Consider the following 19,868-nt stretch of genomic DNA (forward strand, 5'->3'; position numbering starts at 1 on the left):
GAGAGGAAGAAGCAGACTCCCTGCTGAGCAGGGAACAAGACACGGGGCTCAATCCCAGGACCCTGAGATCATGACCTGAACCAAAGGCAGACGTTTAACCAACTGAGCCACCCAGGCACGCCTTCACCTTGACTTTCCAAATCTGTATTTCCATTGTCAACAAGATTAGTTTAGATTCATCTGTTTCATCATTCCTAAGGATGAAATTGGTTGTAGGAAATAATTATAGGAAGTTAATTTTTCATTAAGAGCTAGTGGAGAATAACACGTTTAAATATGCTGGGATTTTTTTTTTTTTTTTTTTTATTTTAAAGATTTTTATTTATTTATTTGACAGAGAGAGAGATAGCGAGAACAGGAACACAAGCAGAGGGAGTGGGAGAGCGAGAAGCAGGCTTCCTGCCGAGCAGGGAGCCCGATGTGGGACTCGATCCCAGGACCCTGGGATCATGACCTGAGCCGAAGGCAGACGCTTAACGACTGAGCCACCCAGGCGCCCCTAAATATGCTGGGATTTAAAGGCAGTTTGTAAATGATTTTCCTAGAAATCAAATTATACATATAATGTATGTAATATATATCTTTAACTGTAAGCTGAACGGATGACTTTTAGCACTGGCCGTGTCTCTTCCTAGCTGTGAGCTGCTTACTGAAACTTTCTGTACCTTTTCCTCACATATAAAAATGGAGATACGATATTAGTTACTTCATAGGATTGGTGAGAGAATTAAATGAGATAATATGAGTTTGAAAACCACATGCTTAGTTCATAATAAGGGCTCAATGGCTATTATAAATTTTATGGTTAATAAGTTCAAATGATTGATGAAGTATGATTGAGGCTTTGGAATATGTCCTTTTGGTCTTGTTCTTTCCAATTGCATTTTACTTAGTTCATAATGTAGCCATCGTATTTGTACTATATTTCAATCTATGCCATAAAATATTATATATTTTGTTTGGGGATTAAAGCAGTACTTCCAACTGTTAAAATTACTCAACTTTTTTTTTTTAAGATTTTTTATTTATTTGAGAAAGAGAGAACAAGAGAGAGAGAGAGAGAGAGAGAGAGCATATGGGGGGGAGGGTCAGAGAGAGAAGCAGACTCCCTGCTGAGCAGGGAGCCCGATGTGGGACTCGATCCCAGGACTCCAGGATCATGACCTGAGCCGAAGGCAGTCGCTCAACCAACTGAGCCACCCAGGCGCCCAAAATTAGTCAACTTCTTTATGATGAGAGAAAATGAAAGGAAATAATGCCTCTTGAACAAATATATTGTCCTCTTTCTTTCTTCTTTCTTTCCCCTTCCTTCCTTCCTTCCTTCCTTCCTTCCTTCCTTCCTTCCTTCCTTCCTTCCTTCCTTCCTTCCTTCCTTCCTTCCTCCCTTTCCTCCCTCTCCCCCTCTTTCTTCTCCTTGTTTTATCTAGGGAATGGACAGTACTCACTTTGGAAGAGCTGGTGGGAATAATGCCATTTGGAAAGTTTACACACAGGCTGCGTAGCACAACACAAGATAGTCCTGAACTGTCAGCTCCCAGGGTCCTTGCATGGCCAAATGACTCTTAATTTCCTAAAATTAGTCTAAGAGTATTTTGTTAACAGCAATTTGAATAAACTGACTCACATGCCACTGTGATTTAATGTCTGCTTTGCTACTGAATCAGCCATGTTTGGCCAGCCTTGCTGTCTTCACATTTTTCTTTGTGTTTATCCTTAAGCCTAGCAACCAACCAAACACCGAACGGAATATCAATATTTAAGAGGAAAGCATATTAGTTTACTAACTGTTCCACTGAGAGACTGAGTTTGTAGGGTTTACATTTTTGTACTTCTTTTTGTTTTACTTATGATATTCTTAATGCATGAAATTTTGGCTCCCCCCTCCCCATTTTTCACAAGCTTTCAAATACTGGTAAAAACGTGAACTAGAGATATTTTATGTGTCTCTGGTTCGCATAAAAGATTGTTGTGTTAAGTGGTGAATATACAAATATAAGAACAGGAGAACAATTTTATTAAAGAATAAAAAAATAACAAATATGTAAACAGGAAGGATGGTTATCTTACAGCTGTGACAAAAATTAAAGCCTTCTCCCCAACCATGTAAATAGGTTTTTTTTTGACCAAACGGCTATAAATCTGTATTTCTTGACACAAAAGCGTTTTGTCTACTGAAAGCAAATTTTAAACAACAGGTTTTATTTTTATGCCACCAAAAAAATTATGTCACACATTTGTAATCATAGAATTATGGTCTTTGTTTTACCTCGAAAAGGACTTGAAAGTATTTACTCCAAACCCGCTTTACATATACTAAAAATAATAACATTTTTTGAAAAAATGTAAGCGATCCTGTGTTATTTCAGGCATCGAATTGGACTAGACAAGGGAAAAGTAACCAGCGTTTTTTGCATCAGCTCTGGGTTCTGAATGGCGTCTCTTCCACCAGTCAGAGAAACCTTTAGAGTCAGCAGGGTCTTTCAGGATGGTTATTCTATAGCCTCACTTTACAGATAAAGAACCGGAGGCCTAGAGTAAGGGACCTGTTTAAGGGCGGGGCTCTCCAGATACCGCGGCCACGATCTTCCCCCAACTTCACGATTCCGCAGGCTGCTATCTACCTGTCATGCCTTTTTTGTTCACGGCCCACATAAACATAATTTCGAGTCTTAGGGAAAGCTGACAGGAAAATCGCAGGGCTTCGGAGATGTTCTCCTCCCTTCCCTGACCCGTCCGGACTCCCTTCTCTCCCCTCCGCCGCGTCCCCAGCCGCCCCGCGGAGCCGCGTTGCGGGAAGAGGCGGCAGGCCCGAGCAAGTGTCCTTCTCCACGAGAGGACACTTCTCCCGCGACCGCTGCCCGGCGCCACAGGCCCCCAGCTGGGCCAGGCCCGGCTCCTGGGCCGCGTGATGCAGCCCAAAAAAGGTGCAGCCTCGCACGTGTCCCCGCCGGCGCCCCGGCCTCTGGCGACCAGGCCTCCCGCGCCGCCGCCCAATCGCCGCGGCCGCCTCGCGCTCGGGCCACGTCCGCCGGCCGCGGGGGCACCGACACCCGGAGCTGCGCCGCCCGCCGCCATGCGGTTCCGGTTCGGGGTGGTGGTGCCGCCCGCGGTGGCCGGGGCCGGGCCGGAGCTGCTGGTCGTGGGGTCGCGGCCCGAGCTGGGGCGCTGGGAGCCGCGCGGGGCCGTGCGCCTGAGGCCGGCGGGCACCGCGGCGGGCGCGGGGGCGCTGGCGCTGCAGGAGCCGGGCCTGTGGCTCGGGGAGGTGGAGCTGGCGCCCGAGGAGGCGGCGCAGGACGGGGCGGAGCCGGGCCGCGTGGACACGTTCTGGTACAAGTTCCTGAAGCGGGAGCCGGGAGGAGAGCTCTCCTGGGAAGGTACTGGGAGCTGGCGTCCGCCCCGAGCGCGCACCGGGGGCTCCGGCCTCGGCCTGGGGCGGCCCGCCCGTGCCCCCTTCCCGGGCGCTTTGCCCGCTTCCCCGGCTTCGAAAGCCGCCCCGAGCTCCCCGGGCGCCCCGGGCTGACCTTTGGCTGCGGGCCAAACTGTCGCCGCCCGCCGCGCCTCGGGCTCGGGAGGCGTCCCTAGATTCGTGCTGGGTCCCGGCGCGCCGGCCCGCGCCTTCGCTCTGTGACCCTCCGCCTCTTTCCCACACGCCGGGTTCCCGGGGTGTTTCCTGGCGTGCTAGCTTCGGGGCCCAGTTTCCTAAGTCTCCCCACGCCCCCTGCCCCCGGTCCTTCCCGCGCCAGTCCCGGCCGCCTGGCACGCCCCGCGGCTCCCGGGTTCACGCCTGAGCTCTGCCTTAGTGGTTTCTGTGTCCTCGTGTCCACCCCCAGCTCGCTCACTAAGGAACGACCCCACCGGTGAAGCTAGCCTGTTCTCCGATCCACGGGCCACCCGGTGTGTGGTGTTTCTTTTCCTTCTTAGATTTGAGAGTGAACCAGTGCAAAGACATGGAGTGTTTCTCTTTTTGGATTTTTGAATGTATTGAGATATACTCTTATTTCCTAAGATTTTTATAAAAATAATATGTGCTAGTTGTAAAAAAAAAAAAAAATCAAATTTCAAGGTAAAAAGTTGTTTCCTCCACACACCTTAAGCCCACTGCCTTCTGCCCAATATATGTATGTCTCTCTCTACCTATCATGTATGTATGTATCTCACACACAGATTGTGTAATATATTATTCTGTATCTTGCCGTTTCTCGCTTAACGATATGTTGCGGATACTTTTTAGTGTCACTCCATATAGATGTATTTTATTTTTTAAAAGGCAACAAGTTATTCTGTGTCTAACTAGTGCGCATTTAGGTTGTTTTCGTTTTCCTCTGTTACAGACTGTAGTAAGTAGCTTGACTGAAAGTCCCTGTATGGAGTTATCTTTGAGTATTTGGGAGTGTTGCTGTAGGGTAGATTCTGAGAAGTGAAATTGTTAGGTCAGAGTGTGACCATATTTTACATTTCAATAAGGACCGCCAAATTATACTCTGAAAAGGTTATACCAATGTAGACGCCCCCAGCGATGTGTGAATTTAGACAGCTCTTTCTTAAATGAGGTGTACAAAGCAGAGGATTGGAATATGTGTAATTCAATTGTTGTCTAAAGCTGATGAACGTCTCTTTAGAAGTATGTGCTACAGTGAGCGCTGTGAATTGTGTAAGACTGATGAATCACAGACCTCTACCTCTGAAACAAATAATACATTATATGTTAAAAAAAAAAAAAGAAGATAGTAGGAAGGGAAAAATGAAGCGGGGGAAATCGGAGGGGGAGATGAACCATGAGAGACTATGGACTCTGAGAAACAAACTGAGGATTCTAGAGGGGAGGGGGGTGGGGGGATGGGTTAGCCTGGTGATGGGTATTAAAGAGGGCACGTACTGCATGGAGCACTGGGTGTTATACACAAACAATTAATCATGGAACACTACATCAAAAACTAATGATGTAATGTATGGTGATTAGCATAACATAATAAAATAAAATTAAAAAAAGAAAAGAAAATGAAAGTAAGTAAAAAAAAAGTTTATATGACAAAAATGGGCCATTTAGTCTATAACAATGTGGAAACAAAGAATCAGTAAAGAACATGAGTATTCTGTAATACGTTTATATATTATCCTTGTCCCACTGGGTTTTATGGATGGGTGGCATTTATTGTCATCTTGTATTACCATGCCTGAATGGAAAGATATCCTCACCAGTTTATGCCCTTCTTTACAGGATATGACTTTTATTAATAATATTATATAGCATTTTTTCACAATAAAATATCTAATAATTTTAATAAAAATTAAGGACTTCCCCCACTCTAGTCCCCCTCCTTTTCTATTTTTAGCTTTTCTGATATTCCTCCCAAAGTTCTAAATAATTTGCTTATATTGCTATTTCTTAATGTATCAAGTTTAACTTTTCTCTTCTTAGATTTTCTGAGTTACTATATAAGTTATATATAACATTCTAAAATTAAAATTAGACAATATCTACTGACAGCAGCTGTGTATCCATAAATTTAACCGTCATACTTGCTGTGAAATATGAGGAATTTAAGCTCATTATCTCTCTCCTCCCTGCTGATTTTTATATTATTACTTTATATAAAAATTATATATGTATATAATTGTTGACTTGCTATTATGTAGAAAGTTCTGTGTTATAATAAAACTATTATGTAGGAAGTTACTCCTGTATAAGAAGATAAGAAAAATAGCTGACACACATTCTTCTCCTTCTCCTTACTTTGGCTAATTATTTTCTCTACATCGGTAAGTTTTATATAATTTATATTTTGTTTTATAATTGTTACTGTTCCTTCTTGTTTTAGATTGATAGGTTGATTCTAAGAATGGTAAATTAACAAAGAGTATTATGGGAAGAGTCATAGTCAGTATTTAAGAGTAAGGATTCTGGAGCCAGAATGCCTGGGTTCACCAACGCATGTATGACCTTGGGCAAGTTACTTAACCTTACTGTGCTGTTGTTGAAAGAACTAAGCTGGCTAATAAATCTAAAAGAATTAGAATAGGGCTTCTATTAAGTGTTAAATAAGTGTTAGTGATTGTTATCTTTACTGTTACAATTAGGAAATAATTATTGCAGAACCAAGTAGTGCATTTCGACTCATAAAAAAGGAAATGTAATTCTGTGACGTGGAACAGAAGGAAGGAATTCTCTTACACTATAAATCATGATCAGATTTTACTTAAAATGATACCAGGGTTTGTTTTACTTCATATTCGGGTGGTGATGTTCTTCTACAACTTGTTTAAAAATTTCTAGTTAATTTTTTTTTTTTACCAGAAGCAGCACAGTGATCATCAAAATTTCCTAGCTTGCTTGCAGTATTGGATGAATGCAGATTTCTCATTTTTTGAAAATTTTTTTGCCTTGAAAAATTGGGATTCTTGTTCTAATTTTCACTGATGTAGAGCTTTCAGAGCACAGCTATCTGGGCCTTTTTTTTTTTTTTTTTAATTGAACTCCTGTGTTAGTTACATTGTTTTGGATTGAACTCCTGTGTTAGTTACATTGTTTGGATTATGTCTTCCTTTTTCTTAAATATCTTAGTCATTTTGTTGAATTGTATCCTAAAATAATTTTGAAGAAACAGTAAATGGGAGATAAAATATCCGAATTCTTAGTTCCTTGAAAATGTCTTTATTTTGCCCTCACACTTGACTGCTCCTTTGGTATTCTAGTCTCAAATTAATTTTCCATTTGAAAGCTTTGCCTCAGTACCTTGTAGTACCCATTGTAATGGATAATTGTGATGTCAAACTAAGCCCATTCCTCGATAGGCAATCTGTTTTTTTCTTCCCTCTTTGGAAGCTTTACCACCTTTCCTTAAATTATTTTACCAGGATGTATCTGAGTCTCTTGTTTATATCACTTGACAGTGGGTTGGCTCTTTCAATTTCAGGAATTGTTTCTTTCAACTCAGGGAAATTTTTTATTTCATTTCCTTCCCTGTTTTCTCTGTTCTTTACTCTGAAATGGCTGTTTAGCCATGTAAAGTCTAGGTTCTTTTTTTGTGTGTGTGTGTGGGCATCTAATTGCTCCAGCACCATTTGTTGAAAATTCTTTCCTTCCTTTTTTGTGCCTTTATTAAAATTCAGTTGCCTGTATTTGCACTGATCTATGGGCCCATTCTTTCACCCATGTCACACCGTGTTGATTACTGTAGCTTTATGTGAATCTTGAAATATTAGTAGTATGAGTCCTCCATCTTTGATTTCTTCAGTATCGTGTTGGCTCTTTTTGGTGTTTTGCCTTTTCATTTACATTTTAGAATCAATTTGTTGATATTACAAAATAGCTTGCTATGATTTGATTGGGATTGCATTGAATCCATATATCAAGTTCAGAAAAATTGACATCATCATCATATCGAGTCTTTCAATCTCTGAATGTAGAATACATCTCCATTTAATTAGGTCTTCTTTGATTTCTTTCATTAGTGTTTTGTAGTTCTCCACATACAGATCCTGTACGTGTTTTGTTAAATTTATACATTTTGGGTGTGTGTGTGCTATTTTAAATGGCATACTTAAAAACTTTTTTTAATTATAGATTTCAATTGTTCATTGCTGATACATAGGAAAGAAATTGACTTTCATATCTATTGATTTTTGTTTGGATGCTGGATATTGTAGTTTTTCATTATTTTAGAGTTTGGAATTTTTTTTCTGGCAGTTAAGTTATTTGTGGATTAGTTTGTTATTTTTGAAGTTTATCTTGAAGGTTTATAAGGGCAGGTCTATAGTAGCTTTTACTGTAGGGCTAATTTAGCCCTACTACTAAGCAATGACCCTTCTATGTTCTCTTTTGAATGCCCCATGTATTAAATAAGATCTCCTCACTCTGATGGAAATGCAAATGTTTCCCAGTTCTCTGTGAGCTCTGCCAGTTCTTTGGAATACAGTATTCAGAAATTTATTCTGTTTGTTTTTTGTATGGCTTGCCATTTGTTCTTTGTATGGCTCTATCAGATTTCATCTTATGCATCCACAGATTGGCATGAAGCCAAAGAATCTAAGAAAGCTTTATGCAGATTTATGGAACTTTCTCTTCAAGGCTTTCTCATTTCTGGAATTTGGTCCTACAAATTCCAATCACCCTGTTCTCCCCAAACTTGGATTTCTATTTCCTTAATCACTGAGACCATTGAGTTCTATTTGAATCCCCTTCCTGTGTCATGGTTCAGAAATTCTCTAGGGGCAGAAATCCATGGCATTCATGTTGTTCACCTTGTTTCTTTTTCTTCTCTCAGAGATTAAAGTCCTGTGCTGCCTTTTGTTCGACATTTAAAAACAATTGTTTCATATATTGTGCCATTTTTTTAGTTGTTACTTTTATAAGCAGGAGAAGAAATCTTGGACTGATTTTTGAAAGTTTGCAGGTAGGTACTTTTCCAGCATATTTTTAAAATTTTGCAAAAGGATTCCTGATTTTGTTGTTTATTTCTAATATAATTATGTATATGTGTGTATATATATGTACATGTATTCATACACAGAGACACATACATACACAGTCTAAAATCTATATTTTTCTTGTTAAAATTAGATTGTTTTCCTTGGGAGTATCTTCTAAAAGGGATGATTAATAACTACACTAGGGTTGTTAGGAGGACTAGTTTATAAAGTGCCTAGAACAAAGTAGTAGCTATGACTTTAAGATAGCCAACAATTTATAGCAGCTGAATTTCCTCAGTCTTTCCATTTTCAAGATGAAATTTATTGATCTTAAAGGTAGTTTATGTTTATAGAAGCAACAGCAGTTATATATAATATTGGACTAATCCATACACTGACCCCAAACTATACCAGCATTGCCAGGATATTCTAGATTATGCTGCAACCTCCCAATAATTATTTGCCTTACCCATTTCTACTTGTGCTTTCTATTCCAGCTGTGCTATACCTTGGTGAAGACTGGGTTTGAGTGGAGGATAGATGGACATGTACTGCATAAGGGATGTCATCCATATTCCAGCTGAATTTGGTGGATAGAGTACACTCAACTCTTTTTCTTCATCTAATTGCACAATTCTTTTATATCTTTAATTTTTTAAATTTAAATTCAATTTAATTAACATATACTGCATTATTAGTTTCAGAGTTAGAATTTAATGATTCATCAGTTGTATACAACTCCCAGTGCTTACACTTCAAGTGCCCTCCTTAATGCTCATCACCCAATCACGCCATCCCCCCACCCACCTCCCCTCCGCAACCCTCAGTTTGTTTCTTATAGTTCAGAGTCTCTAATGGTTCAGTGCACTCAATTTTAATTGGATAAACTTTGACTAGAAGAATAATCTCCTAAATATAACCTTAGTCCTTTGTTTCATCTATTATGAGGTGAGAGTCTTTTTAAGAACATAGCTATGCTTACTACACTCAAAGGAACCATCAAAGCCATCATTAAAAAGGCAATACAGAGGGACCTGGTAGAGAGTTACATGAGAATAACTTAATGAGATATGAATGGCAAGTATAAAGGAAACTTTGAAGAGTGACATATGACATGGTCAAGAAAGAAAGATTTATTTTAGTAATAGTTTATTACTGTTGAATGAAAAATTCTAACTAAAAATTACGATAAATGAAATTTAACTCTTTCTTGGTCAGCTGAAATTATTGTATGATGATTTCATTTTAGGATGGAGAAAGTGGGGCCCAGAGAGGTTTAGCAAATATCCTAAGCCCACACTCTGCTAGCCTGTGGGAAACAATGGCTGTGGGAAACTCTTTCTTTAGGCAGGTGTCCTGATTTGGCACTAGGCAGGGCATGGAAATTCGGTGAGTGAATTTTAATATTCCATACACAGACTCTAACTCTAGGACTTCATAGATGAGAAGGAGTTCCTGTGGGCTGCATAAGATCTGGGATAGCTCTGGATTATCAGTGAGAAGGGAATTGACAGAGAATGAAAAAATGGAGAGGTGAATCGAGACTCTATTTACTCCAAAGGCTCTCTTCTCTTGATATTCTCTCATCCCTCCTCCCCACTCCTTTCTCTTCAGAGCATTCACTGAATGTGTTCTATCAGCCAGAACGACCTGAAGTTTTAACAACATCAAGAAGGATATTCAAACCAAAACAAAAAGCATTCTTTTCCACTCTTGGATCAAAACCAGTTGTATCAGACAGAGGAGAATAATCCAGGAGCAGATATTACTGCAGTTTCTTATCCTGTCTCCCCCCGTACCTGATCCTCCATCATTTGCCAGAGAGTTAATGGGAGCTGAAATGAAAATGCTTGCTGCTTTTAGGTGATTTGTTCATGTCCTCTAGAAGCAGAATGAGGTTCTAATTTTAGGAAAAGTTAAAGAAAATATTGTTGCATGCTCACACAGTGGGGAAGGAGAAAAGTTATGAACATTTCTTTTTCAAAAGGTGGTAAAGCAACTACGATCTTAACAATGCTCTTTGGTGCTCCTGTGGAGACAAACTAATCAGTTGGATAAAGCATTAGTTTAAACAAGTATAACGCATTTTATGGTGTTTAATTTGGGGAGATAAAATGCATATAGTGGAGATTTTATACTTCATTAAGTATGTTTCTTTGTGTAAAGATAATGCTCATGAGTATTTGGGATGTGAGTGTGAATGAGGGAAAGATTTACAAATTGGATTTGTAGAAAGCCAGAGAATGGATGGATAGCTTAATGAGATGAGAAAAGTCTGAGGACATTTCACCTTTCTGTGAACAAGATGGGCTGAGCTGGCAGGTCAGGTCTGACTCACTGGGCTCCCACTAGGCGTGAGCGATGGCTCTGTGTCTCTGGGCTGGCACCGGTGCTGGGGCTTCCGAGCAGGAAAGCTCATTAGTGTTTTATTATTCCAAGATCATTGTCAACTTGAATATTGTTATCTGGAAAATGTTCTGTTTTCCGCTCCGATGGTGAGATCCTGGGCTGTGTCCAGCTAGCTCAGGTCTGTAATACAGCCAGTATACAGAGTGAGAAGCTTGACATTTTCAGTTCTATGACCTTCATGTTTTTAAATGTTAAATCATAATGTCACATTAACATACACAGAGCTTGATCCTGAATTTTCGCTAATTAAACCATAGAGAATTAGAGGAATGGTTACTATGAGATCATTTTCTTTTCAGTTTAGTTGTAAAAGGCTCTATATTATGTCTATGAGCAAAGAAAAATTTTATCAACATTTCACCTATGATTGCCAAAATTTCTGGACATTATAGTTATAGATTTTATGAACTGTTAGTACCTTTGGAAAAAGTTAATATGACATTTAAATTCATGTCTTTTGTCATAAATTATCAGTTTATCACTTTCTTCATTGAAATCATTAAAAATCTGTCTATTTGATGAGCATAACAACCATTACCCAGAACAATTCTAGAGCTGGAGAAATTTTGAACTCCCATACACATAAGACTGTATTTGGGGGTTACACTGTTAATTTCCATGATCTTAGATTCGGAACTATTCTAAATATCATCTGTTGCATTCTGAGGTTGTGCAGATTCTGAATGTTGAATACAAGAAGACATTGGTTTAAAGTGTTGCTTTAACACTTACTAGTTCAGAATAATGAGGAAACATTGAGCTAATACATGTGAACATTCTTTGTAAATGGAAGTAATTATTTTGTGCTAAAAATATTGACAAGATTTTGTCATTGGCTTATTTATGTTTATCATTTTTTTTTTTTTTTTTGGTGATACTTCACATTTATTTGCAATGAAGGAGTAGCCCATAAAAATTTTATTAGAAAAGCACTTTAACCCTGAGCTGTGTATACATTTTTGCAAAGGCTTCAGTCTTCACTTACTTATTCTGTTTAGAAATTTGAATCTGCAATTTTCACTTGATGATGTCTTTTGATTGTGGTTAAAGAGGTTTTATTATTTTTCAGAGAGATGCACTTAGAATTCATTAGTGAATCAATCTAATTAGGTGTGAGGAATGTAGAGAGATATAGCCCAAATCAAACTTTAAAAAAGGGAACTCTTTTAGGTACTCTGCTATTACAAAGGTGAAAAAATGCCATGAAAATAAAAATATATTAATTTCATTAAACCTCACATTTTAGTTTTGTTTAAAACCTTATTTTGGTATTAGCCATTGAGAAAGGATGTCTATAACTTTCCTTTCCTCAGGAAAAAACCCTAACAAATCAGAATAGGTATTTGATTCATTTATTCAACTCATTTTACACACAGTTTTGAGGCTCAGTTACCCACCTGGCATTGTGATAAGTGCTGGGAAACAACGATGAAAAATTCACAGCTCTTGAGTTTAAGAGGTTTACATTCTAGCTGAGAAAAAAAGGCTTATCATCAAGGAAGGACTATAACAGAAATCTGAAAATCTATATGCAGTGTAGTGGAGGAAGTTCATCCCCATAATCAGGAATGGGAGAGAGATTGCGGAAGTCTTTATGGAGGCAATAGAATTTTAAACTTGGTATTTAAAGAAAAACAGGATCTTCCCTCATTATTTTTTCTGTAATTATGAAAATAAAAGCAACATAATTATTCTTAAGGATCTGTCTGATGTGACTCCAAGAGGAAATTGATGCTCTGACATGATCTTCTATGAGTGAGAATCCTGGTTTTATTAAAGTGACAAGGGAAAAGCCAGAGTCTGGGGGTTCAAAGGCATTAAGTGTTTAAGCCTTTTGTGGTAGGACTCCCTTGGACTCCTGTGATGTGTGGCTGAGCTGTAGGGTTTTTGGTGAAGGAATGCTGAGGGAGGGTGCTGGGGGGCAGCTGGTGAGGAAGGTGGGAATGGGGACGATAGGAGGCAGAGGGGCAGCACTTATGGGGTGGTGAGCAGGGCCTTCTTTCTTGAGGCCTAGAGGACTGAGGCAGGGTCAGCCTCTCTCACTGCTTTGTTCACTTGGACCACTTTTCTTTTCTTTTTCTTCAAATGTAGCTCAGGTAACTCTCTAGCGAATTTTCTAGATACACCAGTGATTCCCTAACCTGATGGAGCATTAAGATCACCTGGTGAACTTTTTAAACATACAGATTCTTGGGTCAATCACAGACTTACAGAATCTTGAAAAATGGAGCCTGGAAATCCATATTTTTAAAAAGTTTTATTGAGATGTAATTCACATATCATAAAATTCACCCCTTTGAAGCGTAAAACTGAGAGGTTTTTAGTATATTCACAAAGTCAACATGAATTATCCAACATTTTCACCACTCCAAAAGAAAATGTTGTACTCATTACTAATCAATCTCCATTTCTCCCTCCCCCATCCTCTGGCAAATGTAGTAATGGACTTTCAGTCTATGAATTTGTCTATTCTGAATATTTCATATAAATGGAACCATACAACATGTGGCTCCTTGTAACTGACTATATGTGCTTCATTCATACTTTTATTGCTGAGTAATAATTCATTGTATGGATATACCACATTCCATTTATTCACTCATCACGTGATGGACATATGGGTTGTTTTCACTTTTTGAATAATGCTGCTATGAACGTTTGCATAGTCATGTTTTCACTTCTTTTTATTTATTTGTTTGTTTATTTTCACTTCTTTTGGGTATATATCCAGAAGTGGAATTGCTGAGTCATGGTAACTCCGTGGTTTACAATTTGAAGAGCTGTCAAACTGTTTTCCAAAGTGACTGTATCATTTTATATTCCCACCAACATTGCATGAGAGTTTCAATTTCTCCATATCCCTCATAGCACTTGTTATTGCCTATATTTTTAATTTTAACCATCCCAGGGTGGGTGAAGTATCTCATTATGGTTTTGAATCGCATTTCTCTAATAACTGATAGATAATGTTGAACATCTTTTCATGTTCTTATTGGCCATATGTCAACCAGAGGATACTCATTTGTGAGTGTATCTTCTTGGAAAAATACCTGTTTATATCATTGTCCATCTTTAATTGGGTTATTTGCCTTTCAATTGTTGTGTTGTAAGAGTCCATGTTTTTTAAAAATCTACCTCTGGTGGCTATACAGGTAAGACTTGGATGGACAATAGGAAACTAGGGTTGGCAGCTGACATACCTAACTTGGGCTGAACATTGAAGCCTTTACCTTGAGATGCATGAATTAGTTTTGTATAGTACTTTATTTTGTTGTTTAGTAAACAAGTAAGGCAATATGATTTAATGGAATTATCTGTTAGGTACATTTATCTTCCTTGGCCAGCTATTACCAAGTTCATCTTTCTGTGCACTACCATTAAGTGTAAGTGCTTTGTGAGCCTCTTTCCTCAGATCACCTCTTATCTTAAGCTACATTCTTCCTTTGAAGGATTGTCTCCAATCTTGTGATGATATAGCCCTAGCTCTCATCTCTTTTCTGGACTAATATATTCTATTGTCTATAAGACTTTCTCATCTGGATGTCCTGTAAGTACTATAAACTCAATATATCAAAACCTCAACTACTGATCAGCCTTCACAAAGCTTTTTTTTTCAGTGTTCCTGATTTAAAGACACTAGCTCAGTCACTTAAGTATGTGGAAGCATAACTTCTTAGGCTGAGCTGATTGCATGATGAACCCCTGAGGTATGCCAAGCATTTCCTAGTCCACATCCTTAAGAGATTTTGATTTAATAGTTCTGGGATTGGCCAGGGAATAAGAATTTTACAGTTTCCCCAGTTGCTTTTGATAACCAGCTGGTTTGGGAGGTCACTGTAAAAGATTCTGTAAATTGAAATATCTTAATGCCCCCCCCCCCCCCCCCCCCCGCCAGCTACCTTTTTATTTTCATCCTGCTGCCTCAGTTATGGTTTGGTTCCTTGGTATTTCAGTGGCCTTTTACATGATCTAACTACTTTGTGTCCTTTCTCTATTCAATCTTTCCTCCACCCTGCTACCAGAATTATCTTTCTAAAATACAGATTGGATGATGTCACATGTGCAATTAAAAATTATTTGATGAGTTCTTGTTTCCTATAAAATAAATCTAAACTTCTTACTATGCCATTTGAGGCTCCTCACTATTACCTACTTCTGTCTGCACTTCTTCCACTTCCTGAAAACAGTCTAAGTTTCAGCCACCCAGACTCTTATTTTCCCCCACCATTTCATGCAACTCTTTGATAGTGCTCTGCCCTTTCCTTCAGTTTCTGTCACAACGTGGCAGTCTTAGGTCTGCAATGAACCATGCTACATTGTTCCATTGGCTTTGGTGGAATAATGAAAACCAATCAGAGGTAGCTTCTTCAAATAATTTATATTTATTATACAATTTTTAAATACAACAAATGATTATATAATGTAGAATTATCGGATCTTTCTAAACCAAACCTGATTAATGCACAATACTCACACATGCACATGCACATACCTATTTCTTTGGATTAGGGATACAGGGGATTAGTATCTTAATCTCCATGGGGTGTCTGTCAGGGTCCATTAGCGGCATTGTAGGAAAGATCCCTTTCTTTTTCTCTGGCAGCTGCTGAGGCCATCAGTGTTGATTGGATTCAGCATGAAGGCTTTCATTAGAGCCGCTGGTCAGAGACTTAACCTTCCAGCATTAGCAGAGGGGGGAGGAATAGTATTCACTCCCCCAGCTGGAGTATTTCTTACTGAGCTATGAAAATAGCACAGAGTTCAGTGAACTCACATGGTTTGGTCATATATATGATTAGTACATATGCTGCTTCTATTGCCCCCACTCAACTGGTTGTGAATTTTATATCGATTCAAGTTAGGTAACTCTGATGTGTTGATCCTAGATATAATTTGTATACATTTGGCTCTGATGGCCCCACCTAGGTAGCTGTAGTTTTATTTATATGTACATTAAGCAACCCTGACATGTTGCTTCTGATCAGATGTGGTATCCTTTATTGGACACAGGCCACTTTCATGAGTTTTTATTGATAAAATGCTATGTCAGTACTGGGACTTAGAGCCATAATTCAAAGTTATAAACATTCTAAGTACTTTCTGTCTACTTGTTTAATACATACTCATGGATATCTGACATGTCTGATGCCTACACATTCCAAGTCCTCTAGCCTTCTATGATAACCCTTTCTTTTAATATCCAAGTAAAATTGCTTGAGTTCCCATCTGACATACTGAAAGATGTTACCTCTTTCCTCTATGTTACCCAGAACCACCTTTCCTCAGCAGATTTGGAAAAGTTGGGGTGTGACACACTGCTATTATTTACCAATGTCCACATCCTCTCCCTGTGGGTGGATTATTCTTCTTTGCCCTGTTGAAGAAGAATATCTTTGTCATATGGCTTATTTTGGTCAATAAAATATAAGAGGAAATGATGTATGTCACTTCCTGTTGCTTTGCTGCACTGTTTTCTCTGCCAAGAGATTACTATTGATGTTTCAAAAGTGACTGCTCTGTCTGATGGTCCCAGCATGAAGATGATAAAAATGAGAAGAATGGCCCTTAGCCAGTCTACAGTGAACTCTAACGTGGGCAAGAAGTAAACCTTTGTTGTTCTCTGCCATCTGATAACTTGGGTGTTTATTATCCTAGCATGTCCTATGATCTAAAACAATGCCCAGCATTTGGCAGGTGTTCGTTAAAATGCTTGATGAATGAATGAACTTGAGCAAGGCACTTTCCAATTGTCTCAGACTGGTATATTCATACCCTCTGTGTTCCCATCTTTAGTGTGGTTCTGGACTAGTGACTTTGTAGCCCAGGATAGAAATGCACCATTGTCTTAAAGCACCATTTTTTTCTAAAAGACATTTGAGGAAAAAACCACATTATTTCAAATTGAAAGAGACATGTCATATAGAATAGAACACAAACCTCACAGGAGATTTTATTTGTTTATTTTTATTTCTTTAGATTTTATTTATTTGACAGAGAGAGAGAGAGAGAGAGTGATCACAAGCAGGGTGGGGGGCGCCAGGCAGAGGGAGAGGGAGAAGCAGGCTCCTCGCGGAGCAGGGAGCCTGATGCAGGGCTGGATCCCAGGACCCTGGGATCATGACCTGAGCCAAAGGCAGACGCTTAACTGAGCCACCCAGGTGCCCTCTCACAGGAATTTTTAAAGGAAAAATACAAGTCTTCAAAGAATTTTCATGACAGTAGGGTACTGCATCAAGCTATGTTCCCAAGACCCCTTGGAAATGTTTGAGAAGCCTTGATAATCTTTGAGTCTCAGTTTTCTCTGAAATACAGTGTTAATCAAAGGCTCCTTAGGAGAGGCTACCTGGTGTAAGCAGCAGTGAACTGGGAGCCAGCAGCCTTGGGCTCCTGTGTTTGCTTTGCTGCTAAATATGCGCAGGACTCTGTCAAGTCATTTAATTGACTAGAACCTCAGACTCGGGAAAAGATGTACTCACACAATGCTATCTGTACCACTGGATTTTATTTTTGAGGAATGATATATTTGAAAGGACTTTGAAAATTATTAAGCTCTATCATTCCAATTGAAAATGGATAGGAAATTCTTAAAATCTTCCCGAATTTGAAGATTTTATTTATAATTCCACTGGGTGGCAGTATTTCACTTGTACTCTACTATCATTCTATAGTTTGTATATAATCTCAAAGAAAAGAGTTTAATCACAATCTCATTCTCTCCCAAACTTATCTTCCCACTTTCTCATCCTATGCACTCCCTGTCTCCCAGAACAATTCTGAAAAACAGTTACCATCCGTTTAAAAAAGATTTAATAACATAAATGTGAAGATAATCACCCTAAGACAGCAGTTTATCCAGAACTTCTGCTTCATTTGGGAAGAAGTGTTAGATAGCTTAATTTTGCTCGGATGTAAGCAAATTACTTTAATGTAGGTAATTAAAACCAGTTAAAAATCACCTACAAAAATCTTGCCGTTGGCTTTTTGGGTGAACATTTTAACAATTATTTTTTTCAATAAACTCATGTAGACATTTTTGACTGATAATACCATGGATACTTATTTTATCCTATGTATCATAAAATCATAAAGCTGTTGTGCTGATTCTTTTTTTTTTTTTAAAGATTTTATTTATTTGACAGAGAGAGCACAAGCAGAGGGAGAGAGAGGGAGAAGCAGGTTCCCCGCTGAGCAAGGAGCCCGATGTGGGACTCGATCCCAGGACTCTGGGATCATGACCTGGGCCGAAGGCAGCTGCTTAACCGACTGAGCCACCCAGGCATCCCTGTGCTGATTCTTTTGATATCTATGATATGACAGAACACTTTGTCGTGGTTCTGTATCAGTTAATTGAGCCAGATTTTCTTAGAGAATTAAATCTACAAGATGAGTTTAAGACAAGTACCCATATAAAGCTTGGTAAGTGATTCCTTGCTGACTTACCTTGAGATTGAGGCTTCAATGTAAGTGGTGGGCTAGATCTACTAGAGTAGTCTTGTCCTGTAGCCTGGAAAAAATAAAAATTCCTTAGCAACATAATGGAATGCTAGTTTTCACTTATAAGGAGACCATTGATGCGATTTTTAAATGGCTGAAATTACTACATTCTGTACAAGAGAAAGTAGCTGCTTTGAAAAAATTAGGCTGTTTATAAAACTTCATGTAGATAGAGAAATCTTCATAAATGGTGATGTTTGAAAGCAAATTTTAATTTTGTGCCAAGTAAGTCTTTGCTGTTTTCAGGGAGGAAAAAAAGAGTAAGTTAAAAAAAAAAAAAAGATGGTTATCTAAATTTGAATTGATAAGTTAATGAAAATTTCATCTCTTTCTCTGATGGCCGTAATTATAAAGCACAATTCCTTTTTTCTAGTATACATCTTAATGATAAGCTATATGCACTGTGTGCATGAGCATTTAAACAATTTTTTTGAGGAAGGTTATCCATAGCCTTGCACTGATTCTTAAAGGGACTTATGACCCACAAAAAGTAAAAAAGAACCCTGATATTTCACCATCATTACATATTTTAAAGTAGCTTTAAAATTGCTTTAGAAGTCTTACCTCATCAGACAACAATCCTGATTTATATAAGGGGAAAAAATGGAGGAACAGTGCATCTTGGTTTCAGTAAAGAATTTTAGAAAAATCTCCCAATTTTTTTGGTCTACAAATTAGAAAGTGACAGCTGGCTAATAGATTAGTTAGGTGGATTCATGCAAGTTGAACAACTGATCCTAATGTGCCCAGACTGATGAACCAGTAGAACATGAGGGTGAGTGCAAGTGGCTTTTTACAAGTCACTTTATTCTAGATCCTTTCCTATTAAATCTTCTGATCAGTAATTTAGGAAGCATGCTTATCAAATTTCCTGATAAGAGATACCCGGGAGAGATAGTGGCTGTTTTGTTTGAGAGAAGCGCTATTCAAAATATGGAGTCCCCAAAGTAGGAATAAACCAAGAAGAAAATAAAAGTCAAGTCTTAATATTTGCATTAATAAGTTATTGTATAAAAATAGAGAACTAGAGAAGTTTGCCTTGAGAACAATTCAAAGTGAAAAGATTTGGGAGTTTCAGTTGGTTTTAGGGAGAAGCCGGCATGGTTTGGGCACAAATTGGTCAGAATTTATAAAGTAGGTGAGTTGCCAGAAAAACCAGGGTTCCAACTTGTCTTTGGAACATGAGCCCACGTGGAGTTACTGTTATTGTGGTCTTGTCTGGAAACATACAGGTCTGAACAAAGCTGTTGTTGAAACAGTTTGAGCTCATTTTGGGATATACCTGTTTTGTAAGTCAGGGTACAGTTTGCAAACAGACAAGAAGGACTGGGAGAGATACAAGAGAGGAGTAATAGTAGTTAAGAGTTCTTATTGAACACCAGCTGTGGTAGGCCCTCTGTTAAATCCTTTAAATGGATTATCTAAGAGACTTCCCTCACAACAACCCTGTGAAGTAGATAGTACTGGGATTCCTTTTTCAGAAATGAGACAGTGAAGGCACAGATTGCTTAAATGAATTTCTCATTACTATTTACAGACAGTAAGTAGTAGAGCTT

General features: G+C 38.7%; 1 protein-coding gene across 7 annotated transcripts in view; it reads left to right on the forward strand.

Moving 5' to 3' along the window:
• Positions 1-3,073: 3,073 nt before the first annotated feature.
• EPM2A (EPM2A glucan phosphatase, laforin) overlaps positions 3,074-19,868 on the forward strand; it is a 241,657-nt gene continuing 224,862 nt past the window's right edge. For all 7 annotated transcript variants that reach the window (XR_004299970.1, XR_004299972.1, XR_004299973.1 and 4 more), the window contains exon 1: positions 3,074-3,374. Coding sequence is in view for 4 of the 7 variants with exons in the window: in XM_032407722.1 (XP_032263613.1) it covers positions 3,074-3,374 (301 nt within the window). In the remaining 3 variants the exon portion in view is untranslated. The remainder of the gene's footprint in view (positions 3,375-19,868) is intronic.

The sequence above is a fragment of the Phoca vitulina genome, unplaced genomic scaffold (assembly GCF_004348235.1).
Source record: "Phoca vitulina isolate PV1807 unplaced genomic scaffold, GSC_HSeal_1.0 scaffold9, whole genome shotgun sequence".
Classification (NCBI taxonomy): Eukaryota; Metazoa; Chordata; class Mammalia; order Carnivora; family Phocidae; genus Phoca; species Phoca vitulina.